Here is a 19,881-nt window from a genome sequence, read left to right as displayed (position 1 = left end):
AGGTGAAATACATTACCTGTGCACGCGCGCGCGCGCAAACCACAAAGCGCTCGCTTATAAATATGCGGAAGTGAGGAGGCGAGCAGGTGAGGTACAAGGTTAGGTGTTTAATAATGATATGTCACAGTCGCTCAGGTAAATGATGGAAACGTGAGGGAGCCCGGAGCTTCATGAAACGGACACAGCAGAGCTGGAAGTAGTTTTTACTTCTGAGCGAACTTCGCGTCAAGTCTGAGAGAACCTCCGACATGTTCTTCAAGAACCAGGAGGTAAACACTCTTTGTTTTCCGCTAATTGAACTTTGTTTGCTCTGTAACGCTTCTGTTAAATCAGGTTGGACTTAGCTGAAGACTTTGACCCGCTATCACGTTTCATTTCCCTCCCAGCACTGTCACTCAGCTTTTCTTTTACATTTAACACCATTTATTACTGCACTGGTTCAAACACTGCTTCACTTCACACTCCTCAAATCTTTGGAGACACTAAACATGACAGTCTGCAATCTGGGGGGATCTACACATGAACAGACATGTCAGGGTAGATGGCTGTCACATTATGGTTAACTTATTTTTTCTGTCTGACTCTTGCAAAGTTTTCCCATGAACGAAGATTTGTTGTAATATGAATAATAGTATTAATATGTTTCTTACTGAAACAACAGTTTTTGTCCTATAAAATGGTGAAATGTGTTACTGTACGTCTCTCTGGGGGGTGGCAGAGGCAGATGTTGAACCTGTTTATACCTGGGACAAGCTGAGGTCACACCCATGTAAAAGGTTCACTGCAGTATCTATTGTTGATCCAGTATATCTTGCTGCTGTCCCGGAATAGAAATGCCACTGTAAAGGTGTGAGTCAGTTAATGGTGTCAGAAGATTAAACGCTGTACAACTGAGATGAAGCAGTTTGTTGTGCAGGTCCGGACCTGCAGCCTGCTGGTGTCTTTTGAAATAAACGGTATAATCCTGAGCGTCGACAATTACTCCATTAATTGATTTGGGAATTGAAATAAAAATAATCAGCATTTATTTTGATAGTTTATGATCATAAATACCCACATGTGATGGTCCAGACTTTTCAAACATGATCATTTGCTGCTCTTCTTAGCCTTGTTTGCATGTATTCACACTGAGGGGAATCATGTCTTTCTCTGTAAACTCGGTCATCACATATCATCACTATTTCTGAACAGGCATGTGCAGAAAGGGTGGCTCCGGGGGCTCAAGCCCCTGTTCTTTTTCAAACTAATTAAATGTGCCTCTCTGAACATGAACTAACCGTTTATGGTCTCGGCTTATTTTTTAATTAGTTGTAACTGTAAGTTGTATTGTAAAATTTCATTTATGCTTCTGTGTTAAATCTACATGTCAAATGTTTGCTGTATGCCATAGCCCCCCCTTCAACCAGAGTGAAACAAACCCACCACTGCAGAAGTTTAAATGCTTACATAGGGCACATGTCCAGTCTATGGCGTATGCTTGGCATAGATTCACAAGCATAAATCAACTTTGAGGAACTAGTAAGGAACTGCTAGATTCCAAGTGTCAAAAGATAAGGGGAATTCTGTGATTTCTGACAACTACATATGTTTACTGTCTTCACATGTGCAGTCCAAGGCCCCAGGTGGAAATCAGCAGCAGCATGCTCTAAGCATAGTTGCATTTTTTCGTTGTAATTTTTGTTTTGTCATGGTAAAAATACAGAGCCAGTAGGTTATAAAATTGTCACTGTGGACTGTCCCCCAGGGGGAAAGTGATGTTTGAGTAGTAACTAATAGTGTTAAAACAGGGGGTTGAGCTCAATGACATGACATTTGCCTGTAGATGTTTTCAGATGACCATATCCAAAAAGAAAAGTGGACAGACTGTTGTAATGTCAACCATGTTTGCTTGTGTTTATGTTGAAGGATGACTTTGAGCTGCAGGAGAGACAGAAGGATGCTTATGGCACTGAGCCTTTACTTCCTTTAACAGTAAGAAAATGCTAATCGCCTCTGTCCTTATTTCACTTGGGCTTGTCATGCATTAACAAGATAACTATATACAGACTGTAGACAGTTCAGCTGATATGAAAGGCCGCTTTGACTCTGGCTTAACAGATGAAACTGTGTAACATGAGACATGAACAGACAGTGTTTTATCCTATTTTACTGTCCAAGATAAAACGCACATTTACATGTTCTAATCTGTTTATTGAAATGTGTGATGTGAATGTCTATGTATGTGTATGTTTGTGTATGTCTATGTTTTATCCAACATCCTATCCTTAATTGGTCTGTCAGCTTTCACGGAGTATAATGATGGCTTATAAATTTGAGTGGCATATGTACAAGTCAAGCCAGTGTATGTCTTGTTGTTTCAGTTATAAGTGTACATTGTGACAGGGTGTGCTTTGTTTTAACAGTCCTCTCTTAGGACATTTGATTATGTCCTGGTAGCCCATATAGAGGACCATGAGAAAGAACACAAGGCTCAGAAACGGAAAGCCTTCATTGAGCAGCTTGAGAAGAAAAACATCTTTGTCGCAGTGAGTCTCTTCATACACTTTGACCTGTCAAATGTGATGCTGTGTGAATGACTGTAGGAATCAAATATGGTAATGAGTGTGTTCTTGTGTATGTTAGAACATTTTCCATGATGACAAAGTGTTCTTCGGCCTGCGTGGTCCTATTCAGATGTTGGAAGACTACCATTATCTGCTAAAAGTCTCAGACTCCTGCAACTCATGTGGAGAAGCTGACACGCAGGCTACCAGGTAACTTAAAAACATGCTCAATAAGGCTCCACTTATGACAAGAAGACAGACAATCCATTTCCAATATCTGGGAAATTGTGTACGACATTAGGGAGCATCAGAAGATTCGTGAAAAAGAAAGAAAAAGAACGTCTAACAGAAGTGAAATTGAAGTCAAGTGTTTCTGTAAATAGAATGATAATCAGTCACAGTCGAGTTTGGACTCCTCCAGTCGAGTGACTAGCATAAAGGTGTACAAAATGTAGAACATTCAGCAACAATGTTACTATCCCTATGAGTGGTGGGCCAACACAGGTCACACCAATAGCAAGGTGTGTAAGAGTCCAGGAAGTCAAAGAGTGGTGTTTAACAACAATCAGACACTGTATTCTAGCATAAGGATCATTCAAGATTCAAAAAAACTTTATTCATCCCAGAGGGAAATTGTTTTGCCTCATTACCATTGTTCTCAAAACAGACAGAAAGAAAAGGAACCACAACCAGGAAAGATCCAACACCAACATAAATACACAAACATAAATACACAATAACATCAACACAGAAAAACTCAATATATAAACAGAATACGTAAATAGATAAATGAAATTGGGTCAATATTTATGCAAGTTTATGACAGTATCACTTCCCCCACCCCTTACAGAGGGGGGAGGAATTGTACAGATTGATTGCCACAGGTAGAAAGGATCTCCTGTGGCGCTCTGTGGAACATTTAATGTTAATAAGTCTTTGACTGAACGTGCTCCTCTGTCCAACCAACACATTGTGCAGTGGGTGGGAGGGATTGTCCAAGATTGAGAGGAGTTTGGACAGCATCCTCCTCTCAGCCACAACATGTAAAGGGTCCAGCTCCACCCCCAGAACAGAGCCAGCCCTCCTAATCAGTTTGTTTAGTCTGTTAGTGTCTGCCACCTTAATGTTGCTGCCCCAGCAGACCACAGCATAGAAGATGACACTGGAACCACAGACTCATTAAACATCCTCAGCATGGTGCTGCAGACGTTGAAGGACCTGAGTCTCCTCAGGAAGTACATCCGGCTCTGAGCCTTCCTGTACAATGCTGAAGAGTTTTTGGTCCAGTCCAGTTTGTTGTCCAAGTACACTCCCAGGTATTTGTACTCGGACACAACCTCCACCTCCTCCCCCTGTATAGAGAGAGGGATGACAGGACTCCCAGATTTCCTGAAGTCCATCACCAGCTCCTTTGTTTTGTTGATGTTCAGTTGAAGTTGGTTGAGTCCACACCAGTCAACAAAACTGTCCACCACTCCACGGTACTCCGTGACATCACCACCCTCAATACATCCTACAACTGCAGAGTCATCAGAGAACTTCTGAAGATGACAGGACTCTGAGTTGTACCTGAAGTCTAAGGTGTACAGGGTGAAGAGGAAGGGAGACAGAACTGTCCCCTGTGGAGCACTTGTGCTACAGATCAGAGTGTCAGACACACAGTTTTGCAGGCGGACGTACTGTGGGCGGTTGGTGAGGTAGTCCATGAGTCCATGAATGCACTGGAGAAATCAAAAAACATGATCCTCACTAAGCCCCCAGGCTTGTCCAGGTGGGTGTAGGTGCGATGGAGAAGGTGTATGATGTCATCATCCACTCCAATATGGGGTTGGTAAGCAAACTGGAGGGGGTCAAGTGAGGGTTTAACCAGAGGTCGGAGGGAGTCCAGGATCAGCCTCTCAAAAGCCTTCATGATGTGTGATGTCAGAGCCACTGGTCTGAAGTCATTGAGGACTCTGGGACGTGGCGTCTTATTCACTGGAACAAGGCACGACTTTTTCCACCCTAGAGGAACTCTCTCCAGTTGCAGGCTGAGGTTGAAGGTGTGTTGGAGAATAACACATAGCTGAGGAGCACAGGCTTTCAGCACCCTTGGGCTGACTCCATCAGGACCTGCCGCTTTTGTGGGGTGAAGCCTGTTCAGCTCTCTTCTCACCTGCTCAGCTGAGATTGTTAGGGTGGTGGCTGAGTTGTGTGGGGGAGGAACTGAGGAGCGGATAGTGAACTGAAGTGGGCTCTGTGGATCAGCCTGGAATCGATTGAAGAAATTATTCAATTCGTTGGCTCGGTCCACAGTCCCCACAGACTCCTGGCTGCTGGACTTGTAGCCAGTGATGGTCATCATGCCCCTCCAAATCTCCCTGGTGTTGTTCTGTTGAAGGCGTTGTTCCAGTTTTTTCCTGTAAACCTCCTTCCCCTCCCTGATCCTGACAGACAGAAGTCTCTGGACCCTCTTTGCTGCCTCCCTGTCTCCTGATCTGAATGCCTTCTTTTTGTCATTCAGGATGGCTTTGATGTCCTTAGTGACCCAGGGCTTATTGTTTGGGAAGCCGCAAATGGTTGTTGTGGGTACCTGGGTGTCCACACAGAAATTAATGTAGTCAGAGATGCAGTCTGTCAGTCCATCAATGTCCTCACCATGAGGTTCACAGAGAGTCTTACAGTCTGTCTCTTCAAAGCATCCCTGCAGGGCATCATATCCCATATGTGAAACATAGTGGTGGCAGGACCATGGTTGGGGCCTGCTTTGTTGCTTTTGGGCTAGAGCAACATGCCGTCATTTATGGGACTGTGCAAATGTTTTGTTTTTTTTTGTTTGTTTGTTTGTTTTGTTTTTTTCTACACAAAACTCAAAGATATCCACTCGTGAACTGAGGTGCAACAGAGAGTGGATCATGCAGCAAAACAATAGTAAATTGGATTCGTATCTTACTCAAAAACACATCAACATGGACACAGAAGTAGCCAGGCTCTGCAACTGCTGTATTATTTCTTGAGGCACACACAGTAAAATGGCCACAGGTTGAAGCTTTGGATGAAGATGCATTCAAGCACCACAGAAACCCAAAACAGCATCAGTTTATGTGGAAGTTGAGTCATGGCAACTGGACTTCTTTTTGTTAGGTTGAAACGTTTCCCTACTCATCCAAATTGCTTCTTCAGTCTGAAGACAGTTGGTTAGAGGCTACAAATGTATGCTCCAGGTTTGGTTTCACTCCACTCCCTTGGCCTGAAAAGGCTCATTAGGTGAAACAAAGGACTCAACTCAACTTCCAGATAACTTCACCTGGATAAGTAAGAATCTTCACCGACAGCTTCAGTTTATATTTGAAAACACCAAAAGTATGGGATTGTAAGGGGAGCAAAGATGCACTGTAAGCCTGCTCAGCTAGACCCTGCAGATTCACTTACTCTTGTTATTGTTTCTCCAGAATCCGAATTGTCCATTACATCATATATCATACCTTCCTCAACACAGGAGGTGAGTGTGATTATTTAATAATGTTTGATATTATAACCTGTGTGGTGCTGTCCAGCACCAGAAAACAAAACAATATCTTATCACACAGACTTGCTATACCACGACTACACCATGAATATTGATTATAGTAATAAGTGTAAAACATACAGTAGTAGCAGCCTTTCATGCCAACATATTGTTTTCTTCTGTCAGAAAACCTGAATGCACTGTTGGAGAAAAATGTGTTTGAAACCGTGTTCTGCCTCCATGAGGTGAGTCCTGATTGAAGTCTTTTTCTGATAACGTTCTGTTTCCTAAATGACACAAGTGTTCAGTGCTCACTCAAGTACAACCTGAACATGAGGTCAGATATAGAACCTGTTGAATAAATAATTGTCTAATACATTTATTTCGAGATGCACTGATGGCATTTTTTTAGACCAATAAAAAGTATTTACATTTAGATATGTGCTGACACTGGGTACTGATATGTGTATTTAATAATGTATTCTTTTTACAATTACAATTACAAATACAAGTAGCATAACAATACAGTGACTTTGGGGACAGTTTGTATTTTCATGTGATGTTGTTTTGCTTAGCAAGAGTGATTGAATTAAAGATAGAACAAGAGGCCGAATCCAAAAATTAACACAAAACCAATTAAATTTAATGATTAGGTGAAAAAAAATTGGTACATAATCATAGTAAAACATCTAAAACCGATAGTGTTATTGTTAAGTGCATATTTAAAAACAATTGTAAGTGTTGTTTTGATGCTGCAAAATGATTGATTAATGGATTTTTTTTTCTTTCTTTCTTTTTCATGAATCTCAGAAAAAGCAGCAGAAACAGCTGACGAAGGATTGGGCAAGATGGTCACGTCTGTTTTCAAGACAACCATTCCACGATGTGAAGTCAGTGAATAAATACATGGCAGCATTATCTTTTCTTTTTTGAAAGGGGGTGAGAGCACATATACCTTGATTTCGTCTCATGTGGGACCCACATTGTCTAGTTCAAAAACCTGTGGTCGCCAAGCTAAAACCACCAATGTTGGGCCATCAGTAAGCATCTGTAGCGATAATATTTGTAGATTGTCCTGCACCGTTGGCTACATTGGGGGCCCTGTCAACAGCTTTTCACGACAATTCTGTATTCTGAATTAGTAGGGGGCGCCATCACTGAGAATAACCACTCAAATTGGTTGTTCAGATTAGTAAATCAGTGCAGCAACTTCTTATCTAATGTCTTATCAGATATTCGTAACCCTGCTCTGTGTACAGTCTGTATTGTTTATCTGCAGTCCTAGCTCTGCTGCTTTCCCTTTTTGAATGATGCCGTTATGGAGGTTTATTTATTCTTATGCAGGGGCAGAATGCTTGCTAGTAGTTACATGCTAGTTGGCTGTTGGCTTTGCAGTGTGTTCAGTGCTACTTTTTGTCCCAGGCAAAGTTAACATAGGGTTAGGGTTAGCATTCACACACAAAGCATTCACTCTTTGTTACTGCTAGTTAATGTTGGCTTGGTGTGAATCTGTGTAGAATCCATGTAGTTTGTAAGAATGTCTTTTCACAATATGTCGAACTAGAGAATTCCAAATCGTAATGTGCAGCTGTGTTTAGTTGTCTCTCCTTTCCTCATTGATGTCAAAAGAAGAAACCAATCTTGGTGTATAGAACAGTATAGATTGTATCCTGTGTGTTAATGTGTTTGTCCTCCCCCCATCAGGTGTTACTTTGGAGAGAAGGTGGCTCTGTACTACCTGTGGCTGGGCTGGTACACACAGTTGCTGGTTCCAGCTGCTGTCTTGGGTGTTGTAGTGTTCCTGTATGGACTCGCCTTTTTCAACACCAGTCCTCTCATGTGAGCCAAATATACAGTTCGTTTGAATTAACATTTCTTTATGTCTCAAAGCCTTTCTTGGTAATCATGTTTGTTCAAACAAAACAGCACCTGAGTAATTAGAGAGAATGAATGACCTTTTTATTTCTGTTAAGTCTTTATTATCTGTCTTTCTGTTTCCACAGTACGGAAGTATGTACTTCCAATATCATCATGTGCCCTCGCTGTGATAACAAGTGTAAAGTGTGGAAGCTCTCAGACACCTGCGCCTACTCTAAGGTGAACTCCCCTTACCTCTCATTACCTTACTCTGTCCTTCTGTTTTGTTCAGCCAGTTTCTGTCAGGTGACAAGGAAAGAGAAACACTTAATAATATGAATGGAGAAACATGATGAATGCACATGTTTCTGAATGTTACCATTGAATAATTAACCCCCTAGGGTCACATGACCAATTTAAGATGACGTAGCAGCAAGACAACGGCGACTGTGATACGTGATTCAAATTGTGTTAAAAGAAGGAAAAAAACTTTCTGTATCTAAATAAATTGGTGTTGATAGCCAACTAAGACTGGAGTTCTGATAAATGTTTCACACATCTATTAAATAGCAATAAATGGTATGTATCCGGAAATGCCTTTCTTCGTATATATCTGTCATTTCTTGTTGCCCGGAGAAACAAAAAAAGAAAAAAAAAGTCCATTCAACATGTTTGTGGTTTTCACATTGAACAGTATATACTATTTCTATTCGGATTTTATGTTTCTTGTGTGCTTTTTAGGTTCAATGTTTAATACAGCATCAGAATCCAGTTGACCTACCCAATGTTTTGCTGCTTGTTGTTTTTTTTTTGTTTTTTTTTTTCCCCTCTCCTCTTTCTACTCTAACCGATCGAGGCAGATGGCCGCCCACCCTAAGCTTGGTTCTGCTGGAGATTTCTTCCTCTAAAGGGAGTTCCTCTCCACTGTTGCCTAAAGCTTGCTCAAATAGGATTGTTGGGTTTTCTATATAATTCTTTATACAATTATACTCTGTAAGGTCTTAAACCTTACACTGTAAAGTGCCTTGAGATGACTTCTGTTGTGATTTGGTGCTATAAAAATAAAATTGAATTGACAGTATGTCAAAATGAAAAATAACAGGAGATTTTGCTGAATAAATTAATACCAAACATGACAAACAGTTTTTAGTTGAATTATAAAGCACAAATCAAAAGTAGTCAAAAACAATAATACCCTGGATCCCACAGGGTTAAAACCCAGTCAAGTCTGTGGCATGTGTAAAAATGCTGAGCTGGCACAAGAGCTTTAGTGACAGAAATTGCACAACTGGCTAGTGTTTCAGTAGGAACTGTCATGAAATTACATCCCCATTTATATCTATGGCAAAGACATCAGTAAACAGACTTGGACATTATGGTTGACAGTGCACATTTGATGATATGAGTGTTATGGTGATGCACTTCTATCCTGATCAGTGATCTCTTCCAGGACGACAATGTCCCAATTCAAAAGTCACGAGTGGTCACCAAATTGTTTTAATGTTTGTGGACATGATGGGAACATATGTTATGGACTTCTCAGGACTTCACCCATGGGAGATTTCAGACTATCGTGTGCAATTTTGGGCTGTCCTACATGCCCTGGTTCAAAAGCCACAACGTGACTGCTGCTGCAACCTATATCTACTAACTAACCAATTGGAAAACTACATGCTAATCTTAGCAGTCTGAAACTGGATGGGCCTGCAGTGTGAAATTACAGCTGCTAATATACCTTGCATTGCAAGGTGTATTAGCAAGACTGTGGCAAGTGAACAGTTGGTTTGAACAAACCACACACAAACGGGCTGCTACACAAGTATTTCTATTGTGTGTTAAAAGATTTTTAGTCTTCCCCCCTTGTGTCATAAATAATGTGTTTATATCCACACAGATCAGCCATCTGTTTGACAATGAGGGCACTGTGGCTTTTGCTATGTTCATGGCAATCTGGGGTGAGTCTTTGATCTGGCCTACTGTGTTCTTTAATCTGATCTATAGTAAGTTACTCATTAACTGCTCCTTTCTGCCTGTTTTCAGCCACTGTGTTCCTGGAGCTGTGGAAGAGACATAGAGCCACATATGTTTCTCGGTGGAAGGTATATGACTGGTCTGAACTTGAGGTACTGCTGTCTGCTTACTACTTTCACTTAATAACTTTTATGCATTTTTTTTCTTATTAATATCTTTTATGTTTACATCTCAACCCACTGAGCTTCATTTGATGTCATGGCTCTAGACCTTGTGAAAAATCTTTCTGCAGCTTTACCTACATCTCATTTTCTTTGCATATGGTCACTCACCCTAACCATGCTGGAAAGGAGTGTAGTAGCCTGTATCACTGTGACCGAGTCACAGTGATACTATACTATACTATAATATACTATACTATACTATACTATATAAGTAACTTATACAAGCCAGTGTCTGATTTGCTCAGATCAGCTGATGAGCATGTTTAACATTCACCTTTCAAAGGTCCCCTGTTGTGCAAAATCCACTTATTTGGACATGTTGGTGCATTTATATGACTCTAGGGTGCATATAGACACACACAGAGTATGTCAGAATTTCACTTCCTCCTTTTTTCACAATTAGCTGTTTAGTCCGATGTTCTCAATGAGGGGTACAATCAGAATTCTCCCCTTGTTGACTTAGACGAGGGTTTGTTGTCACATAGTCCCACCTCAGGCTCAGTCCAAACACCACTTATGGAAAGTGCACATCAGGACAGTCAGAATGTCATAAAGAAGTCATGTGGAATATTTATGGGATTAGTAATTTGGACAGTGTTAAAGTATCATGTTTATGTATCATTGTTATAAAATGGAGAATTACCACAGAAATAATCTCTGTAATCCACACAGATTACAGACATATATAGGCCCTGATGGTACTCCTGGGACAGCACAGCAACCCACAGTTACTAATAAGAGTGAAGATACTTACAGAGAACAGAATCACTGTCTCAGTTTTCTCTCAAACTTTAGTTTTTCCTTTAGAACTAAGTTAGTATGAATGATTAAAGTACACTGTGTTTCTGTGTCTGTCATTGCCCTGCAGCTTCCTCTAGTTTCCAAACAGAACTAACTTCTGTCCATAAAACGGTTAGTTACATAAACATGTTCACTAAATACTCATAAATGTCCTGTTCTGTTCAAATGTTTGTCTATGCAAACATTATTTACAGACATCAGGTCTATGTTTTCAGACGGGTCAGTGGAGGCGATCTACATGGTCTTTCAGCATGAAAACGTACTTGGGACGTCCAGGTCCAATATTCTTTAGCCTGAAAAGCATAATAGGAGAGCTTTAACAAACTAACTTTACAAGACATAGTCTTCTTGTCACAACTCTTCTTAAAGCACTTGGCTTTTGGATTCTTTGTAATATACATTGCCACTTAAAACTTTCTGAACCCTTTAATTTTAGATTTGGAGGGAGGGATTTTAGTCCGTTCCTCATCACAGAACAGCTTCAACTCAGGGATGCTGACTGACTTTTGTGCATGAACAGCCTGCTTCATGTCCTTCCACTGTGTTTCTTTAGGATTAAGGTCATGAGGTTAATCAGGTCATTCACTTGCCATTGCTTTTGCTTTACCCGTCTTTTAGTAGATTAAGTTGTGTGTTCGGGGTTATTTATTCTCCTGCTGCATGATCCACTTTCTGTTGAGGTCCGTTCAAGTCACAATTTCCTATTACAGAACAATCTTCCAGTGGCCTTCTGGCTCTTCCACATAGCCTTGAGCAATCTGTAGACACATGGAAAAGTTCTTTTCCGCAAAGTAGAGGCTTCCTCCTTCCTTATTTCAGCTCTTTGACAGTAAAGACCCAGATTTGTCTTCTTTCAATAGGACAGGGCCTCCCAGACTCCCGATCTCATTGATTGAAACACAGGACTCTAATTTCCTCTTAAAATCTATTGATAACCACACATAAAGTTTATGATTTTACCTTTATACACCATCACAATCGATTTGAAATAAAACAATCATTTGTGAATGTGTTGTTTAACAAACTTGTATTTCAGAGGTGTCAAACTCAGGCCAATTGGCCCACGAGATCATATCAAATGTGTATTAGAGCTGGCCCCCCAGTATATAGCGCATACACCGCTGATACTACAATCCCAGAATGTTTTGTCGGCGTCAGTCCAGACTACCAAGCGCCCCGTCCTTTTCTGTTGACAATCTTTAGCATCCATGCAACCAGTCTCATCGGACAAACTTAATCCACCCCTCCCCAAAAATGGCCAAATGAAAGAGGCCAAGTGCACAGTTCGCTGAAAAACTCTGCGCCGAGTTTACCCGATGATTTGCCGACTTTGAAGCCCAGAAATGCAGATTTGAACTGCTCAGTAATCAGTTTGCTTTGACATGGAAAGCGCAACAACCAACCTCCAAATAGAGCTGATTGAACTCCACTGTAGTAACACACTCAAGTCAAAGTATGACTCTGTGGGTGCTGCACAGTTTTCATGTTTCCTCCCCGACTCCGTGCCCAAGCTGCTCAAATGCTCTGTGTGTTCGGCACGACATATCTATGCTGACGAAGAAGAACAAAACACCACTCAGGAATCGTCTCCTTCACTTAATCTTGAGGATTTCCTCAGCTCAGAGCCTAACCCCAGACGTTGATGCACTTGCATCTAAGAAGAGATGCCAGGTATCTGAGTTGAACCAATGTGCATCAGAGTAAATCAGAGTGTAGCAAACTGAGTTTGAATGAATGCTGTCTTTATGCACTTTTTCTACTCCAAGGCATGGACTGTTAATAGTTGAAAGATTGCATTTTCATTATTCATTTCATTTCTTTCATTTTTGGGTTGTTTTGTTTTTGGCCTGTGAGAAAAGATTTTCATTAAAAAGGAACTCAAAAGACTACAGATAGAGACATAATAATAATTTTATTCATTTAAATAAGAAAACAATACCACTGATGTGTTTTATTTCACATGCAATTTTTCATTTGTTTATAAAGTTAATCTTTATTGGCTCCAGATTCAATGTTTAAACAAAACTAAAGTTTGTTTCCATAAGAAAAGGTTCAACACTACATATCTGGAGAGATGGGAAAACATTCACAATTGCACTTAATTTTTCAATAAAGATTGAGTTTGGCCCACGACTTCATCCCAGTTTTTAATTTTGGCCCACTGAATTTTAGTTTGACACCCCTGGTGTATTTTATTTTATTTAATTTTCATAGATTGTCATGTAGTCTTGACATGTTTCAGGTCATTTAGGCACAAATAGGAAATTTTAAAGAGTTTTCAAACTTTCAAATGCCACCTTAATGTGTGACTTCATTGGCCTCTGACTCTGTGTATATTTTGACAGGAAGAACTGATTCTGGACATAGTCAACGATCCAAACTGTAGGATAAAACGGTACAATCACTCCTACCTGCAAAGCACTATAGTCCTCGTTCTGGTGACGGTCATGGTAAGAGATGCACACATACACAGTACAGGGTGAATGTGTTGTTTTGTGTGTCTATGTACCAACATGTTTTGAAGCACTACCCATTAAAAATGTTTCTCAGGAAAACATTTTCGTGGGAGGGTGCAGAGATCACTGAACATAACAGGAATGTTGACAATGTTTACTGCAGAAACGAAACTACATCACAGCAAAAAGACCTGTTCAATTTCTCTGGAATGAAAATTCTGACATCATGTTATTAAACAGACAACGAGTTTAGTTTCTTCATTTACATAAAGTAACATGTCCGTTTGGGCTTGTGTTTCAGCTGATGCTGATCATTGGACTAGCTCAAGCTCTGGTGGTATTCCGAGTGGTGGCTGCGCCCTGGCTGTCCGAGTGCAGCTGGGAATTTATCCATGACAACGCCAACACTGTGGCTGTGATGCTTGGAGCTGTGCTGCACTATGTCACCATTCAGATCATGACCCGGGTATGTTTTCTCTATTTATAGATGAGACTGTGAACATTGTCCTGGAAGCTTTCTGTTGGTTAGTGATTTAAACAAAGATCCACTGCTGGTAGCTCTAATTTGTGTCTTATGAACTTTTAGCATACTTGTTAGTAGGTCAGCTCTCAGGATTGTTGCTAGGTGTTTATTATGACTGAAGAAAGAAACTAACTGCCTCCAGGTTTTATCTATTGACATGCAATTTGGAGTCACTAAAATAATAAAATTGGATGCTGTTGAGTCTCATTATGAGACCAGTATGAAACACAACCTGACTGTACTGTCAAACATCTCAGTGTTGGAAAGCTTGTTTGACTTTTACCATCCTGTTCAATATAAAAGCACACAACAGATACTCAAAGTATACACAAGTGTAACACAAGCCAACACGGAAGGGGAAGAAAGATGCAAAAATGAAATGAATGAGGAAATAAAAATAAATAAATCAAAAAGAAAGTCATATGTGAAACACAATTTTCTAGTTTTGTGGAAATATTTGGGTTGGCTCAGATGTCAGATACTTAACATGTGAGTCCAGTGTGCACACTGAAACAGTAGAAGTGCTGTTTTTGTGGTTGGTATAAACTGTTGGGTGTAAAAGAAGATCATTGATAAGAGAATGTAAATGAGCTGGTTAGCAAGCATGGATGTATTATGAGAACTGGATACTGGACTAAAACACAGTGGCCACACACCTAACTGGAGACTAAGCCAAAGGCGTTTTCTGGCTAATAAATGAAATAATTTTAATTTCTTTCTGTCTCTTTCCTCTAATACCACATGTAGGTGAACAGATGGGTTTCCCTCAAGCTCTGTGATATAGGTGGGAATCAAGTTGTATGCATCTTACATACTTTTTTAGACCAAACCAAATATTCCAAGATATTACAAGATTCCACTAGTTATTATTACTATAAGTTAAATTGTGTTTGTTTTTTCTATGTGCTTGCTCTCTGCATGCATTCAGAGGAGACAAACTCATCTGCAGCCACAGAAAGGAGTTTCACAGTCAAGATGTTTACCTTCCAATTCTTCACTCTCTTCTCTTCACTCTTCTATGTGGCCTTCTTCCTGGGCAGGTACTGTATCTGTATTACTGTATGTACTTTCTTCTTTTAGAATGAACTTAAATCATAAAACTCTATTAAATACCATTCATGTCATTTAAAAGTGTCTAAATCATGATAAAATTGGATGTTGGTCTGCTCCCAGAAGTCTATGATGAGATGCATTATGAGTTGACTTACTTTTTGTCAGTGTGACCGCTTCACATAGTTTAACTGCATCATTGTATGTGGTGCAGTTCAGGGGCAACTGTCAGGTGGTAACATTTAAAAACTGAACAACAATGCTGTGATGTCAATAATTCATTTTCACTATGTTGTTTATGTGTTTATATGTGTACAGCCTTACAGTGTTCCAGCTTTCAGCTCAATACAAACATGAAGATAACAGCCTAAGAAATTATTAACATTTTAATTTATATGTAGCATTAGAAATGACTCACCTTGGGAAATTAAACTCACAGATTGCTCTTCTTAGCTTCTGAGCTGTATCATGGGAATGTGAACTTGATGTTCTTTTCTCACAGGATAAACGGACACCCAGGAAATTATGCTCGTATTGCTCGGTGGAGACTGGAGGAGGTGATGAGATGAGATATGAGATACTTGATGTTCAGAACTTTATTTTGCATATCTTTACTACAGCACTAACCCTAAGGTTTGTTCTGTCTGTCTTGTAGTGTCATCCTAGTGGCTGTTTGACGGACCTCTTCATTCAGATGGCTGTGATTATGCTACTCAAACAGACTCTCAATAACATCGTGGAATTTACTGGGCCGTAAGTGTTTCCATTAAACATCTTTGTGTAAGGCAGCTTCTGCTGCTGAGCTAGTGCTCAAGCTAGTGTCAACATAGACGTCATAGTTGCAACTATTTGTCTCACAGTGTTTTCTTTTACAGCTGGATGAAGAGCTTCCTGGGAAGTAGGTCGTCAAAGAAGCTACAAAGGAAGTGTGGTCAGTGTAACAGGAAAGCCTGCCGTGACGAAGATCGAGGTGTTGAACCATGTGACATCTGTAAACTTCAAGACTGGCTGCGTAATTACAAACTGGCCAAAACTGACGCTTTCAGCCTGTTCAACGAGTTCCTTGAGATGGGTAAGTCCACAGTAATGACTTGGTATGAATATTCCAGTCACTGTTTTGCTGACCAAGGGGATTTGACTATTTCCTTACATGCACGGTTTTGTTATCGTGCGTTTGGTTATCCTTCTGTTACTGCCAGAAATCTTGGCATTGTGGTGTAGAGACTACTTGGCCCCTGAGACCACTACTAGACAGTCCTTTTTTGCCTATCTTCCTTTTTTTGTAATGCAAATTCAATGTCACAACATTTACTCGCGTCCAGAGTTGCAATATTTATTGCCAGTATCTTAACAAGAAAGATGACTAAAGTGTTTGGTATCAGAATTGTATTTTTTACTGGTAATGCTCTTTCTACCTGAGGAGGACAGAATAAAGCATTAAATCTGAAGTTGTTGCAAAGAATGAAATGTCCATGTTACTGACCAATTGTCTGTGCACTCCAGTGGTCCAGTTCAGTTTCACCACCATATTTGTGGCAGCCTTCCCCCTCGCCCCTTTGCTGGCTCTAATTAACAACATCTTTGAGATCCGCTTAGACGCTATCAAGATGGTCCGCTTGGAACGACGACTGGTTCCCAGGAAGACCAACGACATCGGTGAGCTCTGTAGTCCCCTCCACACAATAATATATAAAACAGAAAATCATTGCTTGTAATGAGTAATTCAGTGTCTGATGGGTTCTGTTCAGCTTAACATTTATCTTGATTCTTTATGAATCCACTGTGTGGCTGAATGTGAAGATAGTAAAGATTGCTTATTACAGTTTCTAGCCACCACTTCTTCTAAAAACAAATATTTTGGGGTTTAATAGTGCCACCATGTGGCCATTTCACCACAGTGACTATGTTGTTAACTGTACGGTACCATCTTCTCTCTACAGGTGTGTGGACGAAAGTTTTGGAAGCAGTTGGGGTGTTAGCAGTGATTGCTAACGGGCTGGTTATTGGAGTTTCGTCAGACTTTATCCCACGCCTCGTCTATCGTTACCGTTATGGCCCATGTGCTAATGGGACCACTGACACACAGTAATTTTTCAGCTAATAGAGGCAACTCACATCACATCGCCAGTGTTTTTCCTGTGCCAGATCTCACAGTGTGTGGTGTTTGATGTTGTTACAGCTGCATGGAGGGCTATATTAATGACACTCTGTCCACCGCCTACCTGACTCACCCGGGAATTCGGAACGACTTTAATGAAACTCAAATGAAATTAGACAATGGCTTGATCTTCACATCGTGCAGGTGAGATGAGACATACTTTTCTGCTCTGTCCAATGCTACATTCACATCATGACATTTAAACTTATTATAAAAGGGAAATTGGGGTATACCGGTCACGTCAACCCCCAGAGTTGTCACTCGTAGATGTGATAAACATGACAAACTGTGTCATGTCTGCAGCTACCGAGACTACAGGAATTCTGAGGACCACAGTCTGACTTCTCAGTTCTGGTTGGTTCTGGCAGTGCGATTTGCCTTCATTATCCTGTTTGAGGTTTGTAATTCAAATGTTGGTCAGACATTATTAAATTGTTGTTAATTTAAATGTGATGAAGCCAGTTAAATAGTTGTGTCACATGTGTTTCTGCAGCATGTTATGGTGGTGTGTAAGTTTATAGTGGCCTGGTTCGTCCCCGACAATCCCACACAGGTGAAGAATGATCGTCTGGAAGACAAACTTGATCGGCTCAAAGAGGAGTTCCAGTAAGTCATATTTCTTGAGAGATATAAGAGATGAAGCTGTTGCCCACCACATCACACTATGTTTTTACAACAACACAGTTTCATAATAACACCCTTGTGACTCAACCCTTTTCTAATTTTAAGTTTTATATATATATTGTGTTTTTTTTATTTCAGAGAAGTGAAACGGAACAGATCAACAGATGTCTGAGCCCCCACAGCTGCCCTCAGATCTGCCTCCCCTGATGATTGTGAAATCAACGTTGATGGATTCATGTTATTTTTTTATTATATTTATATCTGCTGTTTGACCATGAGCCTGAACTGTAAATTCTAACTGTAAAGCTACAATAAAAAAAAAAAAGTTTGTTACAGTCACACTGCATACACACACCAGTTGAAAAATCATGTGATCCTTTTATACACTGCCTGTTTTTCGTTGCAGTGCCTTTAGCTTTGATTAAAGCACACATTTGCCGTAGCATTGTTTCTACAACCTTCTGCGAAGTCACAATATTTATTCCCGTCCAGAGTTGCATTAATTTCTCAGAAAGATCTTGTATTGACGATGGGAGAGTCGGACCACTGCACAATGCAAAGGTAACTTAAGGGATTTGACCTAAACGGCAGATTTACCTGGTTCTAGAGTGGGTGCATCCACCTCCCTTCTTACCCTGATGGACCCATCATGACTTGTGCCTACTGTACAAGTCTGTGGAAGCAGTGCTGTTATCTTCTTCAGCACATGCCAAAGATTCTCAATAGGATTAAGGTCTGGACTCGGTGTTAGCCAATCTATGTGTGAAAATGATGTTTCATGCTCCCTGAACCACTCTGTCACTATTTGAGCCTAATGAATCCTGGAATTGTCATCTCAGAATATGTCTGTGTCATCAGGGAAGGAAAAAAAATCCACTCATGGAAGAACCAGGTCATTCAGTATATTCAGGTAGTCATCAGACCTCTTTCTTTGCGCAAATAATATTGCTGAACCTAGACCTGACCAACTGTAGCAACCTCAGATAAAAGCACTGCTTCCACAGACTTGTACAGTAGGCACAAGTCATGATGGGTCCATCAGGGTAAGAAGGGAGGTGGATGCACCCACTCTAGAACCAGGTAAAGCTGGACTAGTCAGACCACATGACATTTTGTACTTTTACAGAGTCCAATCTTTATGCTCCCTAGCAGATTGAAGCCTTTTTTTCAAATTGGCCTCACTGACAAGTGGTTTTCTTAAGGCTACATAGCCGTTTAGGTCAAATCCCTTAAGTTACCTTTGCATTGTGCATGTGGAAAAGCGCCTAAATTAGCCTAAGAAGTCCCAGCCGAGAGTCCTAGCCCAAAAATTATTCAATAAACATATCAGAGCAACTCTGAGTTTGGAAAGTAACAAAAATAACTTGTATATTAGTGAGGAGGTGTGGGTACATTGTTTTAACATACATATGTCATACAAGGCCGAGCCACAGAGCCCACTTGAGTTACACTATCCGCTCCTCAGTTCCTCCCCCACACAACTCAGCCACCACCCTAACAATCTCAGCTGAGCAGGTGAGAAGAGAGCTGAACAGTTTTCACCCCACAAAAGCGGCGGGTCCTGATGGAGTCAGCCCAAGGTGCTGAAAGCCTGTGCTCCTCAGCTATGTGTTATTCTCCAACACATCTTCAACCTCAGCCTGCAACTGGAGAGAGTTCCTCTTGGGTGGAAAAAGTCGTGCCTTGTTCCAGTGAATAAGACGCCACGTCCCAGAGTCCTCAATGACTTCAGACCAGTGGCTCTGACATCACACATCATGAAGCTTTTGAGAGGCTGATCCTGGAGTCCCTCCGACCTCTGGTTAAACCCTCACTTGATCCCCTCCTGTTTGCCTATCAACCCCATATTGGAGTAGATGACACCATCATACACCTGCTCCATCGCACCTACACCCACCTGGACAAGCCTGGGGGCTTAGTGAGGATCATGTTTTTTGATTTCTCCAGTGCATTCAACACCTAGGAGAGAAATTAAAAAACATGCAGGTCAACACTCCCCTGATTTCCTGGATAATGGACTACCTCACTAACCGCCCACAGTACGTCCGCCTGCAGAACTGTGTGTCTGAAACTGTGGTCTGTAGCACAAGTGCTCCACAGGGGACAGTTCTGTCTCCATTCCTCTTCACCCTGTACACCTCAGACTTTAGGTACAACTCAGAGTCCTGTCATCTTCAGAAGTTCTCT

At 40.8% G+C, this 19,881-nt stretch overlaps 1 protein-coding gene across 1 annotated transcript; it reads left to right on the top strand.

Annotated features, from left to right (window-relative positions):
* The first annotated feature begins 54 nt into the window (after positions 1–54).
* LOC113174267 (anoctamin-9-like) lies at positions 55–18,033 on the top strand. Its single transcript, XM_026378119.1, has 24 exons — positions 55–269; positions 1,906–1,971; positions 2,403–2,525; positions 2,623–2,753; positions 5,975–6,024; positions 6,217–6,275; positions 6,841–6,920; positions 7,735–7,869; positions 8,034–8,127; positions 9,782–9,842; positions 9,928–10,010; positions 13,229–13,333; positions 13,641–13,805; positions 14,610–14,646; positions 14,791–14,902; positions 15,415–15,469; positions 15,568–15,665; positions 15,788–15,984; positions 16,416–16,568; positions 16,853–16,997; positions 17,092–17,214; positions 17,374–17,467; positions 17,564–17,676; positions 17,833–18,033. Exons 1-24 carry the CDS (start codon positions 249–251, stop codon positions 17,864–17,866), a joined length of 2,334 nt encoding a protein of 777 aa, XP_026233904.1. The 5' UTR covers positions 55–248; the 3' UTR covers positions 17,867–18,033.
* Positions 18,034–19,881: the final 1,848 nt, after the last annotated feature.

Source organism: Anabas testudineus, chromosome 3 (genome assembly GCF_900324465.2).
Source record: "Anabas testudineus chromosome 3, fAnaTes1.2, whole genome shotgun sequence".
NCBI lineage: Eukaryota > Metazoa > Chordata > Actinopteri > Anabantiformes > Anabantidae > Anabas > Anabas testudineus.
The sequence above is the reverse complement of the archived record's forward strand: the minus strand, read 5'-3'. Positions and strand labels throughout refer to the sequence as shown.